An 18,626-nucleotide genomic window follows, 5' to 3' on the forward strand; every position below is an offset into this window, starting at 1 on the left:
CCCATGTATGCTAGTGATTTGTAGCCTGCACCTTTTTACTAAGCCGCCATTTTAGTAGTGTTATCATTCCCCCCACTATCAATTTTGGCTGACAACTAAATCACCAACTATTGGACCAAAGATGGCACTTAACCTAGTATTCAATTTAATACACAAATAGCAAACATGTGGCCGACACTTACTGTCAATCCATTTAAGATATTATTGAGCCTTGTTATTAATGGTTATGACAATGAATTCACTGAAATATGATGTAGGATAATACCGATAGGGCCACTAATTCCGTCACCGATCAAACCTATTACCCAATTCCTCCATAATTATCCATAATCACCCCAACAATCTCGATCATACGGTTGTGATTGAAATGTTTCTGCCTATCACATTCTACCAAATCGACACATCACAGGAACTCTAATCGTTCAGCAATTACATTCGTCATGACTAACAATATTCGAAACAATACAAATATCACATAACCTTACAGATACTCGACTTATAATGCAAACAATCATTATAACTAGTTACAAGACTTCATGCCAATTACAAGATCATCAGTTAATCATCATCACGTAAAACAATATCTACACCACCTTAACCATAGTGAATCATTTGTCTAGAAAACCCTAGATCATTATTCTAGCAACCCACTGATCAACGAATATGTTGGCAACCACTATGCCAAGAAATCAATCTATAAATGATTAAGCATACACTAACCTGCTTGCGAGACATGAGAGGTGTTGGAGTCGAAGAGGAGAAAGGGTGGTGTTTCGACCGAGATGGGGCTGCCGTCCAAGGAAGAGAAGAGAGAATTAGGGTTTGGTAAAAAGTAGAATGTATACCAACACCCCTTGGTGTTATACGAAAGCAATAGGGCCCTTGGACTCGGTTTGGGTGAAAACATTATAGTGCGGCCCAAGTGTGTTGTACGATTGGACTAGGTTGCGCGACTAAGGGTTGTTGACATACATACATTCACATAATTCACATATCACATAATGAAAAGATAGCATTTCATCACAAATAATCACATTAGTTAGTCACATAGCATTCACACCGGCTACATCAAAGTACACGAAAGGTTCTGAAGTGCGAGTTGTCACATTATCCCCAACTTGAAAGAAATTTCGTCCCGAAATTTAGTACGTACCCACTGAGGAAGCTAGATAGGTTGCATCGTTCACTGGTTTTCTTGGGGTGTCACATCCTCCCCCCGTTGATCTGGAATTTCATCCCGAAATTCCGTGGTAGTAGCTTCAGCCTCAGCAGTGGTTGTATTGGTTTCGAATAACTGGGGATACTTTTCTGTCATTTGGTCTTCGCGTTCCCAGGTGTACTCTGGGCCACGACGGGAGTTCCAACGAACTCGAACAAGAGGGGTTCTCTTGTTTTTGAGGACCTTAACATCCCGGTCCGTGATTTCAACTGGCTCCTCGACGAACTGCAACCGCTCGTCGATAGTGAGTTCCTTAAAAGGAACTATGAGGGTCTCATCTGACAGGCGCTTTTTCAGATTCGACACGTGAAAGACATTGTGAACTGCCCCGAGTTCAGCTGGTAGGTTTAGTTTGTAGGCCACTTTGCCTATTCTTTCTGTGATTTCGAACGGTCCGACATATCGCGGATTGTGTTTGCCTCGTTTGCCAAAACGAACCACACCCTTCCAGGGTGAGACTTTGAGTAAAACCCGGTCCCCGACCTGAAATTCTAATGGCTTCCTACGCTCATCCGCGTAGCTTTTCTGACGGTCGCGAGCTGCCGCCATGCGTTGTCGTATTTGTGCAATCTTTTCCGTGGTGTCCACTATAAGTTCTGGACCCGTGAGTTGACTATCCCCCACCTCTGCCCAACAGAGAGGTGATCGGCATTTACGCCCGTACAATGCCTCAAATGGAGCGGCTTGTATGCTGGTGTGGTAACTGTTATTGTATGAAAACTCCACCAACAGAAGGTGCTTTTCCCAACTGTTGCCGAAACCGATAACACACGCCCGAAGCATGTCTTCTAAGGTTTGAATCGTGCGCTCAGACTGCCCATCCGTCTGAGGGTGATAAGCCGTGCTCATGTCTAAACGAGAGCCAAAAGCTTTGTGCATTGCTTGCCATAGTTCTGAAGTGAATCGTGCATCCCGATCCGAAATAATAGAGGTTGGCACCCCGTGCCTCGAAACAACTTCTTTCAAGTAGATGTCTGCTAACGTAGAGAACTTATCTGTTTCTTTGATAGCCAAGAAATGAGCAGACTTTCTCAGTCGATCAACGATCACCCAAATAGTATCATTCCCGCGCTGTGATCTAGGTAGGCCAGTGACAAAATCCATGGAAATTTCTTCCCATTTCCACTGTGGTATCCTGGGTTGTTGCAGTAGGCCTGAGGGTTTCTGGTACTCTGTCTTGACTCTCGCACAAGTCAAACATTTGCCGACGTAAGTTGCAATGTGGGCCTTCATGCTAGGCCACCAATATATAGCTCTGACGTCGTGGTACATTTTATCCGAACCTGGATGTACCGAATAGCGAGACTTATGAGCTTCATCCATCACAAGTTCTCGTAATCCGCCGTATAGTGGGACCCAAATGCGTCCTGTTACATAGTAGACGCCGTCTTCCTTCTGTTCTAATCGTTGCCTTGAGCCGCGTAAGGCTTCAGCCCTGACGTTTTCCGGTTTCAATGCTTCTACCTGAGCATCTCGTATCTGTGCTGGAAGACTAGACTGAATGGTGAGTTGCAATGCTCGTACGCGCTTAGGTGTAGAGTCTTTCCGACTGAGGGCGTCAGCCACAACATTGGCTTTGCCTGGATGGTACTTAATAGCGCATTCGTAATCGTTCAAAAGTTTGACTCATCTTCGTTGACGCATGTTCAAATCCTTTTGCTTAAGGATATGCTCGAGACTCCTGTGATCGGTGTAAATAGTGCACTTGGTACCGTACAGGTAGTGTCGCCATATCTTAAGCGCGAAAACAACAGCTCTATATCGTGCGTCGTGTAGTTTCGTTCATGAACCTTGAGTCGACGAGAAGCGTAGGCAATAACTTTATCCCGTTGCTTCAATACACAACCAAGTCCCTGTATCGATGCGTCACAATAAACACAAAATCATCCGTGCCCTCTGGCAGTGAGAGAATAGGTGCGCTGCAAAGCCTATCCTTTAGGTACTGAAAAGCGGTTTTCTAGGACTCTCCCCAACGGTAGGTGACAACCTTCTATGTAAGTAGTGTGAGTGGTTGCGCGATCTTGGAGAAGTCTTTGATGAATCGCCTGTAATAACCTGCCAATCCCAAGAATTGGCGTATTTCTGTTGGTGTACGCGGTGCAGGCCAGTTTCTGATCGAATCTACCTTGGATGGATCAACATGGATCCCGTCCTTGTTTACCACGTGGCCCAGAAAATGGACTTCACGAAGCCAGAAGTTGCATTTTGAAAACTTGGCGTACAACTGCTCTATTAGAAGGAGTTCCAAAATCAATCGTAAATGTTGCTCATGTTCCTCCTGACTCTTGGAGTAAATCAGAATGTCGTCGACGGATACAATCACAAGCTTATCTAGGTAGGGCTTGTACACTCTGTTCATAAGGTCCATGAAGACTACCGGTGCGTTTGTTAACCCGAGTAGCAAGACAAGAAACTCATAGTGGCCGTAACGAGTTCTGAAAGCATGTTCTGAAGACGTCCTCAACCCGGACTCTCAGCTGGTGGTAACCTGGCCTCAGGTCCATCTTGGAGTGGTAGCTTGACCCTTTACAACTGGTCGAATAGCTCATCAATTCGTGGAAGAGGATGGCGGCTCTCCATTATCACTTTGTTGAGTTCCTCGATAATCGTAACACATGTTGAGTAACTTCTCTTCTTGCGTATAACGGGGGCTCCTTAAAGTGAAGCACGAGTCCAAAAATTTTGGAGTTGATTAGGCAGTTCCTGCAACCTTCCTGGTGTATGGTAGTAAGATATACCAATAACGAGGGTTACTTCTAGCATGATACTGGTCTGACATCCCACCTGTCGATGTGTAGATAAACCTGACAGTTCTTCAGGTAACATTTAGGGAGAAGTCACGAATAATTGGTGGATCCTCGATCCTCCTTTCCTTAGTCTTGACATCCGTGCTGAGGGTTATCGTCGCTGGGTAATCCTTCCGTAGACACTCCTGGTCCTTCTTGCTGAAATGAAGTTAACCGTTGTGCCACTCTGACACGCTGCAGTAGGTAATGTTTTCTCCGCACAAAGTTTTCTTCTCACTGAGTGTATGCATACGATACCTGGGTAGCCAATCCACACGGCTACCGCATCAAATCTATCAAGGGTAGCAGAAGAAGGGTCGACGTTGATCACTTGTCCCACAAGGTCGAGTTTGCATTCCTACACCCATATAAGGTTTCAATAGGCTCACCATCTGCCGTTTCCATAGCAGGTTCGGTTTCGAGATGTACCAGGGTTGAGCCGAACTGTGACGAAGTGGTTTATTACTAAGGGCACGAAGGCCACCATGTTGTTACAATCTTAGCGTTGTCCACACCAATCCTAAATGCCCATCGCGAGTACCACATCCAGTGTTGTTGCTACTACTACTAGAGTTCCCAAAACTGTCATTGTTCCTTGGGTTGATGACGTTTTAACTTAATCCGTGCTGAGATCGGTAGGGGGTTACGCTCATCCTCCGGCCCGTCGTCGTTGCGTGTGGTTCGAGTAGTTCACCGTCTGAGGCGAGAGTATTGCAGAAGTGATCACGCTTCGGGATCGGAGACGTCAATCCATGAGTTTCAATAAACGAGAAGGAGTAGGAAAGGTATCGTTCAATCATTCGACGCGAGGACATCCAACTCAGGGACGTTCGTATAAGCACCTAACATTCTACACGGTTCGCTAAGTGTTCTGATGGGTGTTCGGGTAACACTCGACAGCATCGAGTTTCGAAAGAATCCAACGATAAATGGGAAGTTTGCGTTTAAGTTTGAGTAGGGAGACAATTACTGCTATGGCCCCTATAGGTTGGTTATGTTTCACACTGATCAAATAACGGGACAGAACCCCTTTTCCACTTGTTAAGCCTTACTGGGACTCACATGCACCCCACAATATTATTATGTGTGCACCCACAATAATATTGTGATTTGCATGTTCATCACAGCTCCTCTTAACTCATGTCAAATGGTTCCCCACACTCGAGTAGGAAATCAAAGAGTATCACATAGCGTAGGTTATGTAGGATTAGGGAAAAACCACCCTGTCGGTCACTTATTACTTGAAAGTGTTCATGAATTCATATCGGTGTGCTAAACGTGCAATCACATGCAATATCGTATGTAGGTGTTCACTAGTTATGTAGTACAATGAGTATAAGAGAGACGAACCTTGCAATCTGGAGCTGAGTGTCATGGTCGTATTCCCGTTTTCAGAATCTGTCCGGTTATAGTCTGGTTTTACAAAAACAGTTTCCCTTTTTTTTTAAAAAAAACCAAGTTCACTATAACCAATGGCTCTGATACCAATCTGTCACACCCCCAAAATCCACATGCGGAGTACCACCGCTTGGAGGCGTGACTGACCAGGATCTTAACCATCAATCACATTGAACTCATAAGTATAGGTGAATAATACTTTCATTTATAAACAACAAGTGTTACAATATCACAATATTTCACAGTTTACAGCGGAAGCTTATTTAACTCAATGAGTGTTTATAAAACCACATGGAAGTTCTTAGTTCTTGTGTTGCGTTTCCATGTGTCTCGACCCATGACCACTCCAGCTTCCCAGACAGCAAGTTCCTTGGATATGCACCTATAAGCCTGCAAGGCATGTAATAGAGAGTCAACAACTAGTTGAGCGAGTTCACAGTTAATAGTTCAGTAATAGTATAATGTGAGTAGTAGTATGTTCGTTCGTTATGTCATGTATCGTATTAGTTTCCATCGTGGCCTCCCAGGCAGGTATGCGAAGATTAGGGGATGTTTCTCCCAAGTATTCTAGACTAGGTTTATGTGTATCGCAGCCTCCCAGGCAGGTGTGCGAAGATTAGTAAATTTAGTTCGCGGCCTTCCTAAGGCAGGTGTGCGAAGTCAGTCATAATATTGCGGCCAACCCTTGGCAGGTATGCGAAGATCAGTTCAATAAGTGTTACTAGTCTAGCCATATTTTTCGTTGGGTTCTATCATCTGAGTATATGCAATAAGTCATCCAATTCCATTCCCACCCGGGAACCCCATGCCTTGGCTGTGTGAACTCACCTTGGTTTGCTCGGTATGCTAGGTTATGCACTCACAAGTAATCAGTCAAGTCCTATTGTATGCACGTATAATAAATCAGTTCAAGTTCGCAATATTTCACATGTAATCTATGTCACAAAGTGTGTTTGGCAATTGACAACATGCACCACGTAAGCAGTTAGTAAGTTCTCATGCAATTTATGTTTCACACAAAAATGTTCATCACAGTTTGTACTAACATGGTTATTGATTCACATACTTGAAAGAGTCACAGTCTTAGCAAAGTTAGCAACTTATCAGAGTTTATAAACATAACAGGAATAATAAGGTAACACCGTTAATTAACTAACAGAAATTACTAACTGAGTTAACAAAAGTTAACCACTTACATAGTCATGTACGTAACTTAACAAAGTTAACAACTTAACAGGCTCAATCATGTTATAACATACATTCATAGCTCCATTTTTAACATCACACAAGTCGGACAGGGCCTTGCCCTATTTAAAACTCGGACTTCATCACCACAACAAAAGTCGGACCCTTGTTCACTAGGGTTTAAAAGTCGGACCACATATGCAGTTTAGAAAACTCGGACAGCATGTTATACATAAACATTGGACATGTTATACATAAACATCGGACTAATAAGCATATGTATAAAAACTCGGTTGACCTTAAAGTTCCACTTGGCCGACACAATCAGCCAATGATATTCATTTAGCCGCCCATCCCCACCAATCATAATAAGTTCATGGGACTTTCTTTGACAAAAAAAAAGGATTTCTTATTTACACAACACATCCCCATGTATGCTAGTGATTTGTAGCCTGCACCTTTTTACTAAGCCGCCATTTTAGTAGTGTTATCATTCCCCCCACTATCAATTTTGGCTGACAACTAAATCACCAACTATTGGACCAAAGATGGCACTTAACCTAGTATTCAATTTAATACACAAATAGCAAACATGTGGCCGACACTTACTGTCAATCCATTTAAGATATTATTGAGCCTTGTTATTAATGGTTATGACAATGAATTCACTGAAATATAATGTAGGATAATACCGATAGGGCCACTAATTCCGTCACCGATCAAACCTATTACCCAATTCCTCCATAATTCTCCATAATCACCCCAACAATCTCGATCATACGGTTGTGATTGAAATGTTTCTGCCTATCACATTCTACCAAATCGACACATCACAGGAATTCTAATCGTTCAGCAATTACATTCGTCATGACTAACAATATTCGAAACAATACAAATATCACATAACCTTACATATACTCGACTTATAATGCAAACAATCATTATAACTAGTTACAAGACTTCATGCCAATTACAAGATCATCAGTTAATCATCATCACGTAAAACAATATCTACACCACCTTAACCATAGTGAATCATTTGTCTAGAAACCCTAGATCATTATTCTAGCAACCCACTGATCAACGAATATGTTGGCAACCACTATGCCAAGAAATCAATCTATAAATGATTAAGCATACACTAACCTGCTTGCGAGACATGAGAGGTGTTGGAGTCAAAGAGGAGAAAGGGTGGTGTTTCGACCGAGATGGGGCTGCCGTCCAAGGAAGAGAAGAGAGAATTAGGGTTTGGTAAAAAGTAGAATGTATACCAACACCCCTTGGTGTTATACGAAAGCAATAGGGCCCTTGGACTCGGTTTGGGTGAAAACATTATAGTGCGGCCCAAGTGTGTTGTACGATTGGACTAGGTTGCGCGACTAAGGGTTGTTGACATACATACATTCACATAATTCACATATCACATAATGAAAAGATAGCATTTCATCACAAATAATCACATTAGTTAGTCACATAGCATTCACACCGGCTACATCAAAGTACACGAAAGGTTCTGAAGTGCGAGTTGTCACATGATCATTGTGGGTAGTGATTGGCCCTTTGCCTCTTCCTCCTCTTCTGATTGCTGGTGGCATATTTCCTGCTTTCATAAATTTTAAATCAACAATAAAGGACAATTAGAACAACAATTCGAATTCGTCCTATGTTCTTGTCTAGACTCGAGTAAGTGCAATAGTGTCATTGAGATTAAACACAAAAGGATAGTGTTTAATTCACTCAACGTTGGCTCTGATACCAACCTGTCACACCCCGATTTCGACACGTTTCACCGGTGGGCCCGGTGGGGGACTATCGTGACGTAGTTGGCAACAATATAGTCAAACAACACAATATGTAAATGCACAGCGGAAGCAAAAATAGATATATTTCAACTTAATGTTATTGTAATATCAAGTATCACAAATAGTTGAAAATAATCCACAGGGGATCAAAAATAAATAGGAATATAATGTTCAACAGTTTGACGTCCAAGCTTGCGAGACTTATTGAGGACACTAGGAGAAAGCCAGCCTATTTCGTTTAGTACCTGCAGTTAACCTTTTTGGGAAAATACGTTAGTTTACACTGGTAAATACATTCAACCGACACTTTTGTAAAAGGTTTAATAAAATTGATTTAAATGCACTTGGCACAAACTTTTATAACTTGGGATAATTATTTTAATATAATACTTGTAAACGAATTACATGTTTCTTTGCGTTCAGTAGCCCGTTTCGTAGACCGGGTTAAAGACTAATAGACACACCACAGGTATAATACCCACAAGGTTAATCCTTAAGTGAGATACCATTTTTCATATGCAACTGTCAGGTGTACGCCTACACCCCGTGCTTAGGTCGTGGCCATCTCGTAAAATGATGTCAGGGATATCCGGGACATGGTCATTAACCCTCCAAAGGCTTTAAGCAAACAAATCAAATTTTTAACGGGTCATATTGATAATACTTATCCACTAATCGATTAAGGTCAATTGCCGACCAAGCGGTATTTTATATACCGTACCCCAAGCCCGTATAGGGAAATAAGTTAAAAGTATTTACCTTTGCAAGTATAATTCTCAAACAGCTAATGCAAGTAGCTTTTACCGAGTCTCCTATTCTGGAACGAAGGTTTATAATAACCTATTAGAATCCTAACGGTCTTTGATTAAGCTTACACTTAGACCGGTTAGTATTAACGAAAGATACGGTTCGAACGCACGATTAAGCGAAGACCGAAAGGAAATGTGATTTAGACCCGACAAGTTTGTAGACTTGTTTAATATGGGTAATCCAACCACATTCTGGATTTTGAGATAAAAACGAAAAGGTTTGACCCGTTTCGGCTAATTTATGTAAACTAGTTACATAAACCGAACCGAACGCGTAAAAGGCGTAACGGGTAACTGTGAGAGTCCTACACAGGTTTCCTAACTTAATATGCTCTAATAGGTTGTGATATCAGTAGGATACCTTCCATTATGCCCATAACGAGTTAAATCCCAATATACGCCCCGTAGGGGTATTTTGGTCATTTTAAAGATTATAAAAGAGATTTCCGGGTTATACAGGAAATCTGAGTTTTCCGACCAGGTTATAAAGTTCAAAATACTTTATTTATTATTTGAAATCAGTAGCAATTGGATTCGGGTCAAAATACCATGTAGAACTCATTTTATGTCCGAAAAGGGCATATTCGGTATTTACCGAATCAAGGCCATAATCGCAGGTTATGAGCAGGTTAAAAATAATTAAAAATCTTTAAAAATCTCAAAATATTATTTTACATCAGTGTGTAAAAGGTTTGGTGTCGAAATTTGGGTCTAGATAGGCTTTATGCTAATTGCGCCGTTTAATTACTAAAGTTTTCCTTAATTGCGCTATTTAGCATAACTCCTATTCTAGACCTCGGATTGACATGAAATTTTAGGGACATGTTTAGAAATCAGTAACTAAGGTTACTCTCCTTTCACATATCCAAAATTCTCGTTTTAAGGTTTAAAGGGCGTTATGGTCAACATTTAAGCATATAACGGAAATGTGCAAACGACTCGGACAAACAACGAACCAGCCACAGAGGGTTATACCATCATGTAACCTGGTCCTAAGAGAGTCCTAAGGCATATCTAAATCATACCCAAATGGGTCAGAACTGAAGTCAAAGCAAAAGTCAAAGTTTTGCGACTTTCGGTTCCGAACCGGGTTAAAACGGTAATGGTCGGATCAAACAAGCTTAGACCAGTTATAATACTTATTATCAAGTTATATGAGTGATAAAATAGGTTACATGTCATCTAAATTGTTAATTATGCGTTAAATCGAAAATTAGCATTATGTTGACTTTTTCTAAGCAACTTTGACCCGACATTTTGACTAGTTAGAGTGGGAATCAGAGGGTGCCCTTTTAAGGGTTTAATGCCCACATAATTACCAACATATATCTACCTTTGATTCGACTAATCACTGGACCATTTGTGATTAATCGTTAAGTCAATCGTTAATTACGACGGATTGACTTTTAAGCTATAACTAAGCAAAAACTCAACTAAGAAGGGTTAAGCACACTTACTGAAGTCTAGTGAACGACCTGAGATGCTTAGAGAGTGCTCTTGTGCTCCAGAGATGATCAGAAGTGTTGAATGAAGGTGTGGATACAATGGTTGCACATAAGGCCTTTATATAGTAGTCTTAGATGCATTAGATCATGCCACACAACTCTACAAGTGTAACCAGATCATTAACAAGTGTCCCTGAGTGCTAGGGGCCGTTTAGGGGGCGCTCATGCTCTTGTAATAATGTCTAGAGTCGGTTAAAACACCAAACAGTGCTTCTGTCCACGTTTTCTGCATCTGGGAGTCTGACGCGGCCCGCGTAAGACCTTTATAAGGTTTACGCGGCCCGCCTGGATCACCCTGGCAGATTTCAAATAATTCACATGTTGAAGCGGCCCGCGTAAGCCTTACGGCAACTCTTACGCGGCCCGCCTGAGGCCTGCTGTAAGATTTTTCAAATCTTTTTACATAATTGCAGCTGGCCTTAGGCGTTTCGAAGGGGTAACTTTGCATTTTGGGCCTTTCTTATTTACGTATAAGGGCCTCGTGACTTTTACCCGCTTTGTTAAGCCCTCGGTTAGTTTACAACTACCCGAAAAGTCGTAACTTTCAATGTTGATGCTTTTAACCCCTCGCGTACGAATTCGATCATAACTTTCTCATTCTATAACGGAACTTGATGAAATTTATATCGTGCACTCTAGTGAGCATATTTTACCGTTACAAAGCCTCGAGTTTGTTAAAGGGTCACTCAGAGGTATAACTTAAACATGTTGACACATTTAACCCCTGTAGTTTGTAATTTCTCATTTTCTTCCACTTTTCGTTCCGTATGATCCATGATTCATTCGTTTGAAGGTACGAGCATCATTTAGGGTTACTGTAAAGTATATTTATCCCTTGTTGACATTTTGAACCTTTGAATTCACATACTTTCTATGTTTGTCAACTTTAATCCCTCTATAGTATTTATTGCCACGTGCAAACTTATGACACGTGTCAATACATCATAGGACGCAACTTTTCGAGGTGATACACTTGGGCCTGATGCCAACATCAAGGAATAATCCTGTTTGTCTCCTTAAACACAACCGTTAGTGTTTGCAGGCGAAAGGGAAGGTGGCGCACGTTGAATGGATGTGGTCTGGTAGTTGTCCTTGTTGTCGGGTCTGTCATCTGCGTTTAAATAAAGATCGTAGAGTAATGGTCGGTGCGCGATGATTGGTGACACGTCAGTGTCCTTATGTACTTCTTGTCTCCTGCACGATCGTTCATCGTGAGGCATTGCTAGACACAACCTGTCATGCGCCTATTGGCCATATGCTCTGACGTTCGTACTAGTTGTATTATGCATTGCTGGCATGCACAGGCTTGCGCCAATCTACTGAAAATGACTTAGGTGTCAGTTACATCTGATTTGGGTATGGCTCTTTGCAGGCGACCTATGTTTGGCATTGAGCATGTCGGCTTTTTTTGTAATTTATACTTTGTTTGGCCTAAATTTAGAAGTTATATGTGTGTTTATATATATTAAAATTCATGTATAAGTTGAATTCGGATTTCGAATTTTGAATCGAATCAAATTGAAAATCACAAATTCGCATTCGATTAATCGAACTCGAGTTTTCAAAAATCGAATTCGAACCTTGATAATCGAATCCAAATCAAGTTGAATTTTAATTTTTCGAATCCTAACCGTATTCTGAAAACCCCTATCAAAATCCATGCGTCTAGGTCTACAAACGAACCGAACGTTCATGAACTATTCATGAACTTTTTGGCGGGAAGTTCGTTTATTTTGTAAACGAACGATCACGAACAAAAAAAATTGTTCATTTAATTAAATGAATGAACATGAACACACCTTGTGTTCGTTCATTTATGTTCGTTTAAATTTTAGTAAATACATAAGTAGTTATATTTATATAAATATTAGGTATTCTAACTACTTATATAAATATAACTAATTTGCATATCTGTGAACCCCAATTTAAATGTGTTTTCGGATGAACTGTAATATATTAGACTTGTTTGTTTGTGTTTACTAATGTTAAATTGTGTTTGTTTATATTTGTTCAATTATTTTCACTGTGTTCGTTTATGTTCGTTCAATCATGTTAATTTATGTTTGTTTATGTTTATTCAAATATGTTCACTTATTTTTTTATGTCTGTTTGTGTTCGTTTATGTTCGTCAACTGTTCGTTTAGGCTTTAAACGAACGAACATAAACGAACACGAACACGCCCGACTTCTTAATGAACGAACATGAACACACCCGACTTCTTAATGAACGAACACGAACTAAAAATATGTTCGATTATATGTTCGTGTTCGGTTAAAATTAAATAAACAAACATAAACATGCCTATATTCGTGTTCGTTCAGTTCGTTTATAGGCCTACATGCGTCGATCAAGTGTCCAATCTAACACAATTTACACCCACTATTTAATAATAGTTTCATTTATATAACAAAAATAAAAGGAAAAAGTAGAAAAAATCCAAACGAAAAGGTAGGATATGGTGTTAGTAAAGGTTAAAATTTAAAACTCTCTTCATTCATCTGTCGGTTGTTAACTTCTCTACGTCAATAATATCACCCTCCTCCTCACCTCTCATTCTTACAATCCTCCTTTTCTCTCCGTCTTCCGGTGAACATCCGTCCAAACGAATAACCTTCACCCTTGGATCACTCGCCCTTGTTATATACCCCCTGCAATTTCTATACCATGAATCACGAATAGTAAGTTCCGATTTCTCTATCTTTTTCTTAACCTAGGTTTAGCTTTTTGTTTTTGAATCTTTCATGTGTTAGATCTGATTATTGTTTACAATTAGTGTGATTTTTGTTGCGGTCGTTGTTGATTTGATTCATGATTCGTCTTAATTGGATCTGATTTGATAAAATTTTGATCTCAGATTTGAAAGGTGAAAACGGTGTATATGTTAGGCTATTGGTTTGATTAATCAAACGTAGAGAAAATCATGAAAGTGCATGTTTTTTAAGTATTTCATATTCGTTAGGAGTCGATGATCTTTTTGTTCAACATATTGTTCATGTTTTTTAGTTTTTCATCTTTAAATTTCCATAACCTATTTTATAGATAGAAAGAAATGGCTTGCGGTATGTGCATATAATGTATATGTGTGGGCGCTCGGGGGGCAAAGGTGAAAGGGCACTAATTTTAACGTTATTTTACTAATTTCGTGAAAATAACGTTAAAAGGGGGATGGTTAATCATGCATCATGTGGTGGTTTTGATAGCCGAAAGACAAGGGGGTACATGCACTAATCGGCAGTTGTTATGTCCAAGGCTTGATGCAAAACTACTATCGAACCGGGGGTCTCACCGGAAGTAGCCTCTCCATTCCTATGGGGTAGAGGTAAGGCTGTCTACATCTTACCCTCCTCAGACCCTACCTTAGCTTTGCTATTGGTGGGATTTACTGAGTATGATGATGATGAAAGAAATGGCTAAGTCGATATAGCTATACGCGTGAACCAAATACAAACTATGTATGGAATTGTTGTTTATATGGATTGGGATGCTTAATAAATACATGAACAGTATCGAATAATTTATATGTAAAGCATTCATATGTCTATTCATTATAATGATTACAAAAACTGAAGTTAAATGAAGATAACATCTCTCTAACGAATATTTTTTAGTGCTTCTTTATAATACATTGTTGGGGGGATGAGAATTGATGGGCATTACATACTTCTTCAGAAGCAGGGGCTATCAGGATAGTAGCATTTAATGTTGTTCACATAGTCAAAGGTCAACCCCATGTTAAGTTGAAAATGTCTGCAAAATGTAATTCCCTAAATAATTTAGCGACCGGTTTTAACAAAATAATGCAACCTTGATAGCACCACATGATGTGCATTGCATGCTTGGTTTTAAAAATAACGCCTTATGCGTGAGACGATTGAGGCGTCAGGCGGTGCATTGCTGGAGGTTATTTTCTCCTGAAGGCCCCGTCATTGCTTAATGCGTTTGTTCTTCCACCTTCTAGTTGAGGCGAGGCGACTGTTATGCAAGAATGAGGAGAATGAAAGAAAAGGCTTAAAGATTGGTGAAGGGATGAGAGACAATGGAGAAGGACAGTAGACGGTTGGAAAATAGTAGGAGAGGAGGGAGATGGTTGCAATGCTCTTTATGTAACTAAACCCTAATATGAACACAGTAGACCTGTTATACGGGCTCGTATTTTTATTTCTTTTAAAATTCGGCTTCATAGGGTTGTACTATAAGCCATATGAGTTGTTTAGAACCAAGCACTTTACTAGGTGTTTGTACCAACCCACTCTAACTCCTCCTATAGACTATAGTGATTATTGATTTATTTCCAACGTTCTCTACCAACGTTGCATTATTGTAGGCTATAAATGTTGTACTATATAGTTGACACTACTTGCTTAATTATCAAGGTGATAACAACAAGACTTTCACTTTCTCAACTCAGCAACGTTGAGACTTGAGACTATGCAGTTAATATCGGTCATATCGGTCCCTTAGTAAAACATCGGTGTCAAATATCGGTACCGATATTATCGGCGATATTGACCGATATAACTGATATATCACCGATATTTGACCGATATAACCGATATATCATCGATATTTGACCGATATATCATTGAATTATTGGTGTTAAATTGCTATATATATATAAATTTTTGCATTATATTAAAAATACCGATATCCCACCGATATCTCACCGAGATAACCTATATTTCAAATATCGGTCCTTGACCGATATCCGATATTTTACCGCATTAACTGCATAGCGTTGAGACTGCATGAACTGGTACCAACATGCTCAACATAACATTGAAAGGGTACATATGCTACACACCAACCACATACAACGATTGATCTTTTGATAGACCTTTGATATGTTTAGATCATCGTTGTCGAGAAAAAAACCACCAATAACGACCTCTCTCTGTATGTGACTATGTGTTTATATGGATTATCGATATTAGTGAAAGTAAATCTTTTCAACATTGTTCAAGAACATATGGCCCTTTTTATCCTGACTGTATTTCTTGCCATGTCTATTGCAGTGATTACTTGTTCAAGCTTTTGCTGATTGGGGATTCGGGAGTCGGCAAATCTTGTCTCCTACTTAGATTTGCTGTAAGACAATTACCTTTTTTTTTTAATATCCTTAGTTATTTTTAATTCATAGAACCCCTTAAAGGGCAACAACAAATGGATCAGATAGTTTGAAAGTCACCCGAAGTCTAGTTTTAATGCATAGAATCTCCTGAATCGTTTTTATTTAAAAATTTAGGTTAGAGTTAATTACGTTTTTCGTCCCAATGGTTTTTTGAAAATAATAGTTACAGTCCATTTGTTTAAAAATTGCCAAAACAGTACCCGTACTTTCACTTTTATAACATTTACAGTCCACCTTCATTAACCCACTCCAATTCATCGTTAAAGGTTTTGATGAAAAAGACTAAAATACCCCTCATTTAAAAAAACAACATATAAACAAATGAGTTAATTACGTTTTTCGTTCCTGTGGTTTGTTGAAAATAACCATTACAGTCCATTAGTTTAAAAATTGCCAAAACACTACCTGTGACCATTACAGTCCATTAGTTTAAAAATAACGTAATTATTATAAGAATATTGTTTCTTAAACAACTAACTCATAGTTATTTATAAAAAGTTAAATAGACAAAAGCTTTTTTCGGGTAAACCTGGAACGACGTGTTTTGACTTTCAGTATGCTGTATTTTCTAATATTTTTTTGGCTCTTTAATACAGGATGACTCATATATTGACAGCTACATCAGCACAATTGGTGTGGACTTTGTAAGAAATTATTATTTATTTGAAAATAGCATCTCAATAAGAGCACATTTGAAGTTTATCATGTAACATTTGTATGATGAATGTTTTATCTTCTCACCTATCCTGCAGAAAATCCGCACCGTTGAGCAGGATGGAAAAACCATTAAGCTTCAAATTGTGAGTTTTTTTTTTTTTAAGTAAGAAAGTATTTTAATGATTCTTATCAATTAATTTTCTTCCTCTTTGGACCAATCAGTGGGACACAGCTGGACAAGAAAGGTTCAGGACAATTACCAGTAGCTACTACCGTGGGGCCCATGGCATTATCGTACGCTTTGCAGTTCCTCTCTCTCTCTTTATAGTAGAAAGGCATTGACTTTTTTGGTCAACTAAGGTTTTTTTTGGTTATTTTTTGCAGATAGTTTACGATGTTACTGACCTAGACAGTTTCAACAACGTTAAGCAATGGTTGAGTGAAATTGACCGTTATGCAAGTGAAAATGTGAATAAACTTCTTGTTGGAAACAAATGTGACCTTACAGAAAGTAGAGCCGTGTCCTATGATACTGCTAAGGTATACATTTAACTTCTTTTTTCGTTTCTTAACTTCTATCCATTTACTTATAAACAGGTCAATTTGGGTTATTCTTTTATCTTTAAAAGGGTCAAATAGGTTATATCTAAAACATTATATCTTAAACGGAAACATGTCAAACAGTTCGAAAGAGTAGTAATGCATAAAACCTCCTAAATCGTTCTATATATACTTAATAAAATGCTATTTTGTCAACATCAACCAATTTTGGCCCCTCAACTTTGGTAATGACATATTTAGCCCCTCAACTTTGGTAATGACACATTTAGCCCCTCAACTTTAATAATGATATGTTTAGCTCCTCAACTTTATTAATGATATGTTTAGCCCCTCAACTTTTGTCAACATCAACCAATTTTGGTCCCTCAACTTTGGTAATGACATATTTAGCCCCTTAACTTTAATAATGACATGTTTAGCCCCTCAACTTTGTTAATGACATACTTAGCCCCTCAACTTTAATAATTACATGTTTAGCCCCTTAACTTTAATAAGGTTTCTTTTTTTAATTTTCATTATTTACCCTTACAGTTTATTGTAGTTACTATTTAGACCTTTGCTTATTTTTTTCTACATTTCGAACTCGCTACGGAGCTCAGGTGGTAACCCACTAGTTTTGTTATAAAATCTTGATCAACAATAAAATAATACAATTTTTGTAGTATTATTTGACATTAGTTCTTTATAAAATATATTTTTTTAACAAAGTAATTCGGGCCAGCCACAGCTTGAACCATGTTTTGACCCATTACCCAACCCATCTGACATGTCCAATTTGCCCACTATATGTAATGACTGTTAAAAAAGGAGGCTAAATCTTGTTCTATTTTATTTTAGGAATTTGCGGATAACATTGGCATTCCGTTTATGGAAACTAGTGCCAAAGATGCTACCAATGTTGAGCAGGCTTTCATGGCCATGTCCTCTGACATCAAAAACAGGTACCACATATTTCTTCCCAATTTCTATTTTCCATTTTTTATGATCCATTACCCAACCTGGCCGCACGACTCATTTACCACCTCTAAATTGTAATCAAATTTATTGTGTTTTAAGCAAACCCTCTTTTCTAGAGGTAACGGATTGTAACTTGTTTAATTGGGGAAAACATCATTTGTTGCAGGATGGCAAGTCAGCCTGGGGCAAACAACACGAGGCCACCTTCTGTGCAGCTCAAGGGTCAACCTGTTGGTCAAAAGGGCGGTTGCTGCTCATCTTAGAATACCAGTCTTGCAGCTGTTTGATTATAAAGAATCACCATGAATCCAACTGTCATTCAAGTTTTTTGCTATTTTATTTTCATATAATTCCCCTATAAAAGCTATTATAGTTTTTATTATTTCAAGAATTTAATTTTTTTTTTTAAAATTGGTTGTACAAATTTGCAAAAACTGTCTGCTGCTAGTGTTGATTTGCTATTCTTTATTCATGTTTTGGGCTGCAGTTCTAAAGTCACTGCAACCAGAATTCATATTTGTTTAAATGTATGAAGCATCTAGACATATATATATATATATATATATTCAATAACATACTATTTGGTTAGCCTTTTCTTTCGGGCCAGGTGCAATTTCT

The 18,626-nt window shown here is 39.0% G+C and overlaps 1 protein-coding gene across 1 annotated transcript; it reads left to right on the forward strand.

Annotated features, from left to right (window-relative positions):
• Positions 1-13,167: 13,167 nt before the first annotated feature.
• Positions 13,168-18,596, forward strand: LOC110936844 (ras-related protein RABD2a). The gene is made up of 8 exons (XM_022179257.2): positions 13,168-13,383; positions 15,718-15,790; positions 16,430-16,477; positions 16,586-16,633; positions 16,713-16,784; positions 16,875-17,030; positions 17,889-17,992; positions 18,175-18,596. Exons 1-8 carry the CDS (start codon positions 13,370-13,372, stop codon positions 18,269-18,271), a joined length of 612 nt encoding a protein of 203 aa, XP_022034949.1. The 5' UTR covers positions 13,168-13,369; the 3' UTR covers positions 18,272-18,596.
• Positions 18,597-18,626: the final 30 nt, after the last annotated feature.

This window comes from Helianthus annuus, chromosome 4 (genome assembly GCF_002127325.2).
Source record: "Helianthus annuus cultivar XRQ/B chromosome 4, HanXRQr2.0-SUNRISE, whole genome shotgun sequence".
Taxonomy (NCBI): domain Eukaryota; kingdom Viridiplantae; phylum Streptophyta; class Magnoliopsida; order Asterales; family Asteraceae; genus Helianthus; species Helianthus annuus.

Excerpts from the sequence above, each read along its gene's own strand:
- LOC110936844 (XM_022179257.2), top strand. Across the intron at positions 16,634-16,712 it reads AAACCATTAAGCTTCAAATT|TGGGACACAGCTGGACAAGA; the intron begins GTGAGTTTTTTT and ends TGGACCAATCAG. Across the intron at positions 17,993-18,174 it reads TCCTCTGACATCAAAAACAG|GATGGCAAGTCAGCCTGGGG; the intron begins GTACCACATATT and ends CATTTGTTGCAG.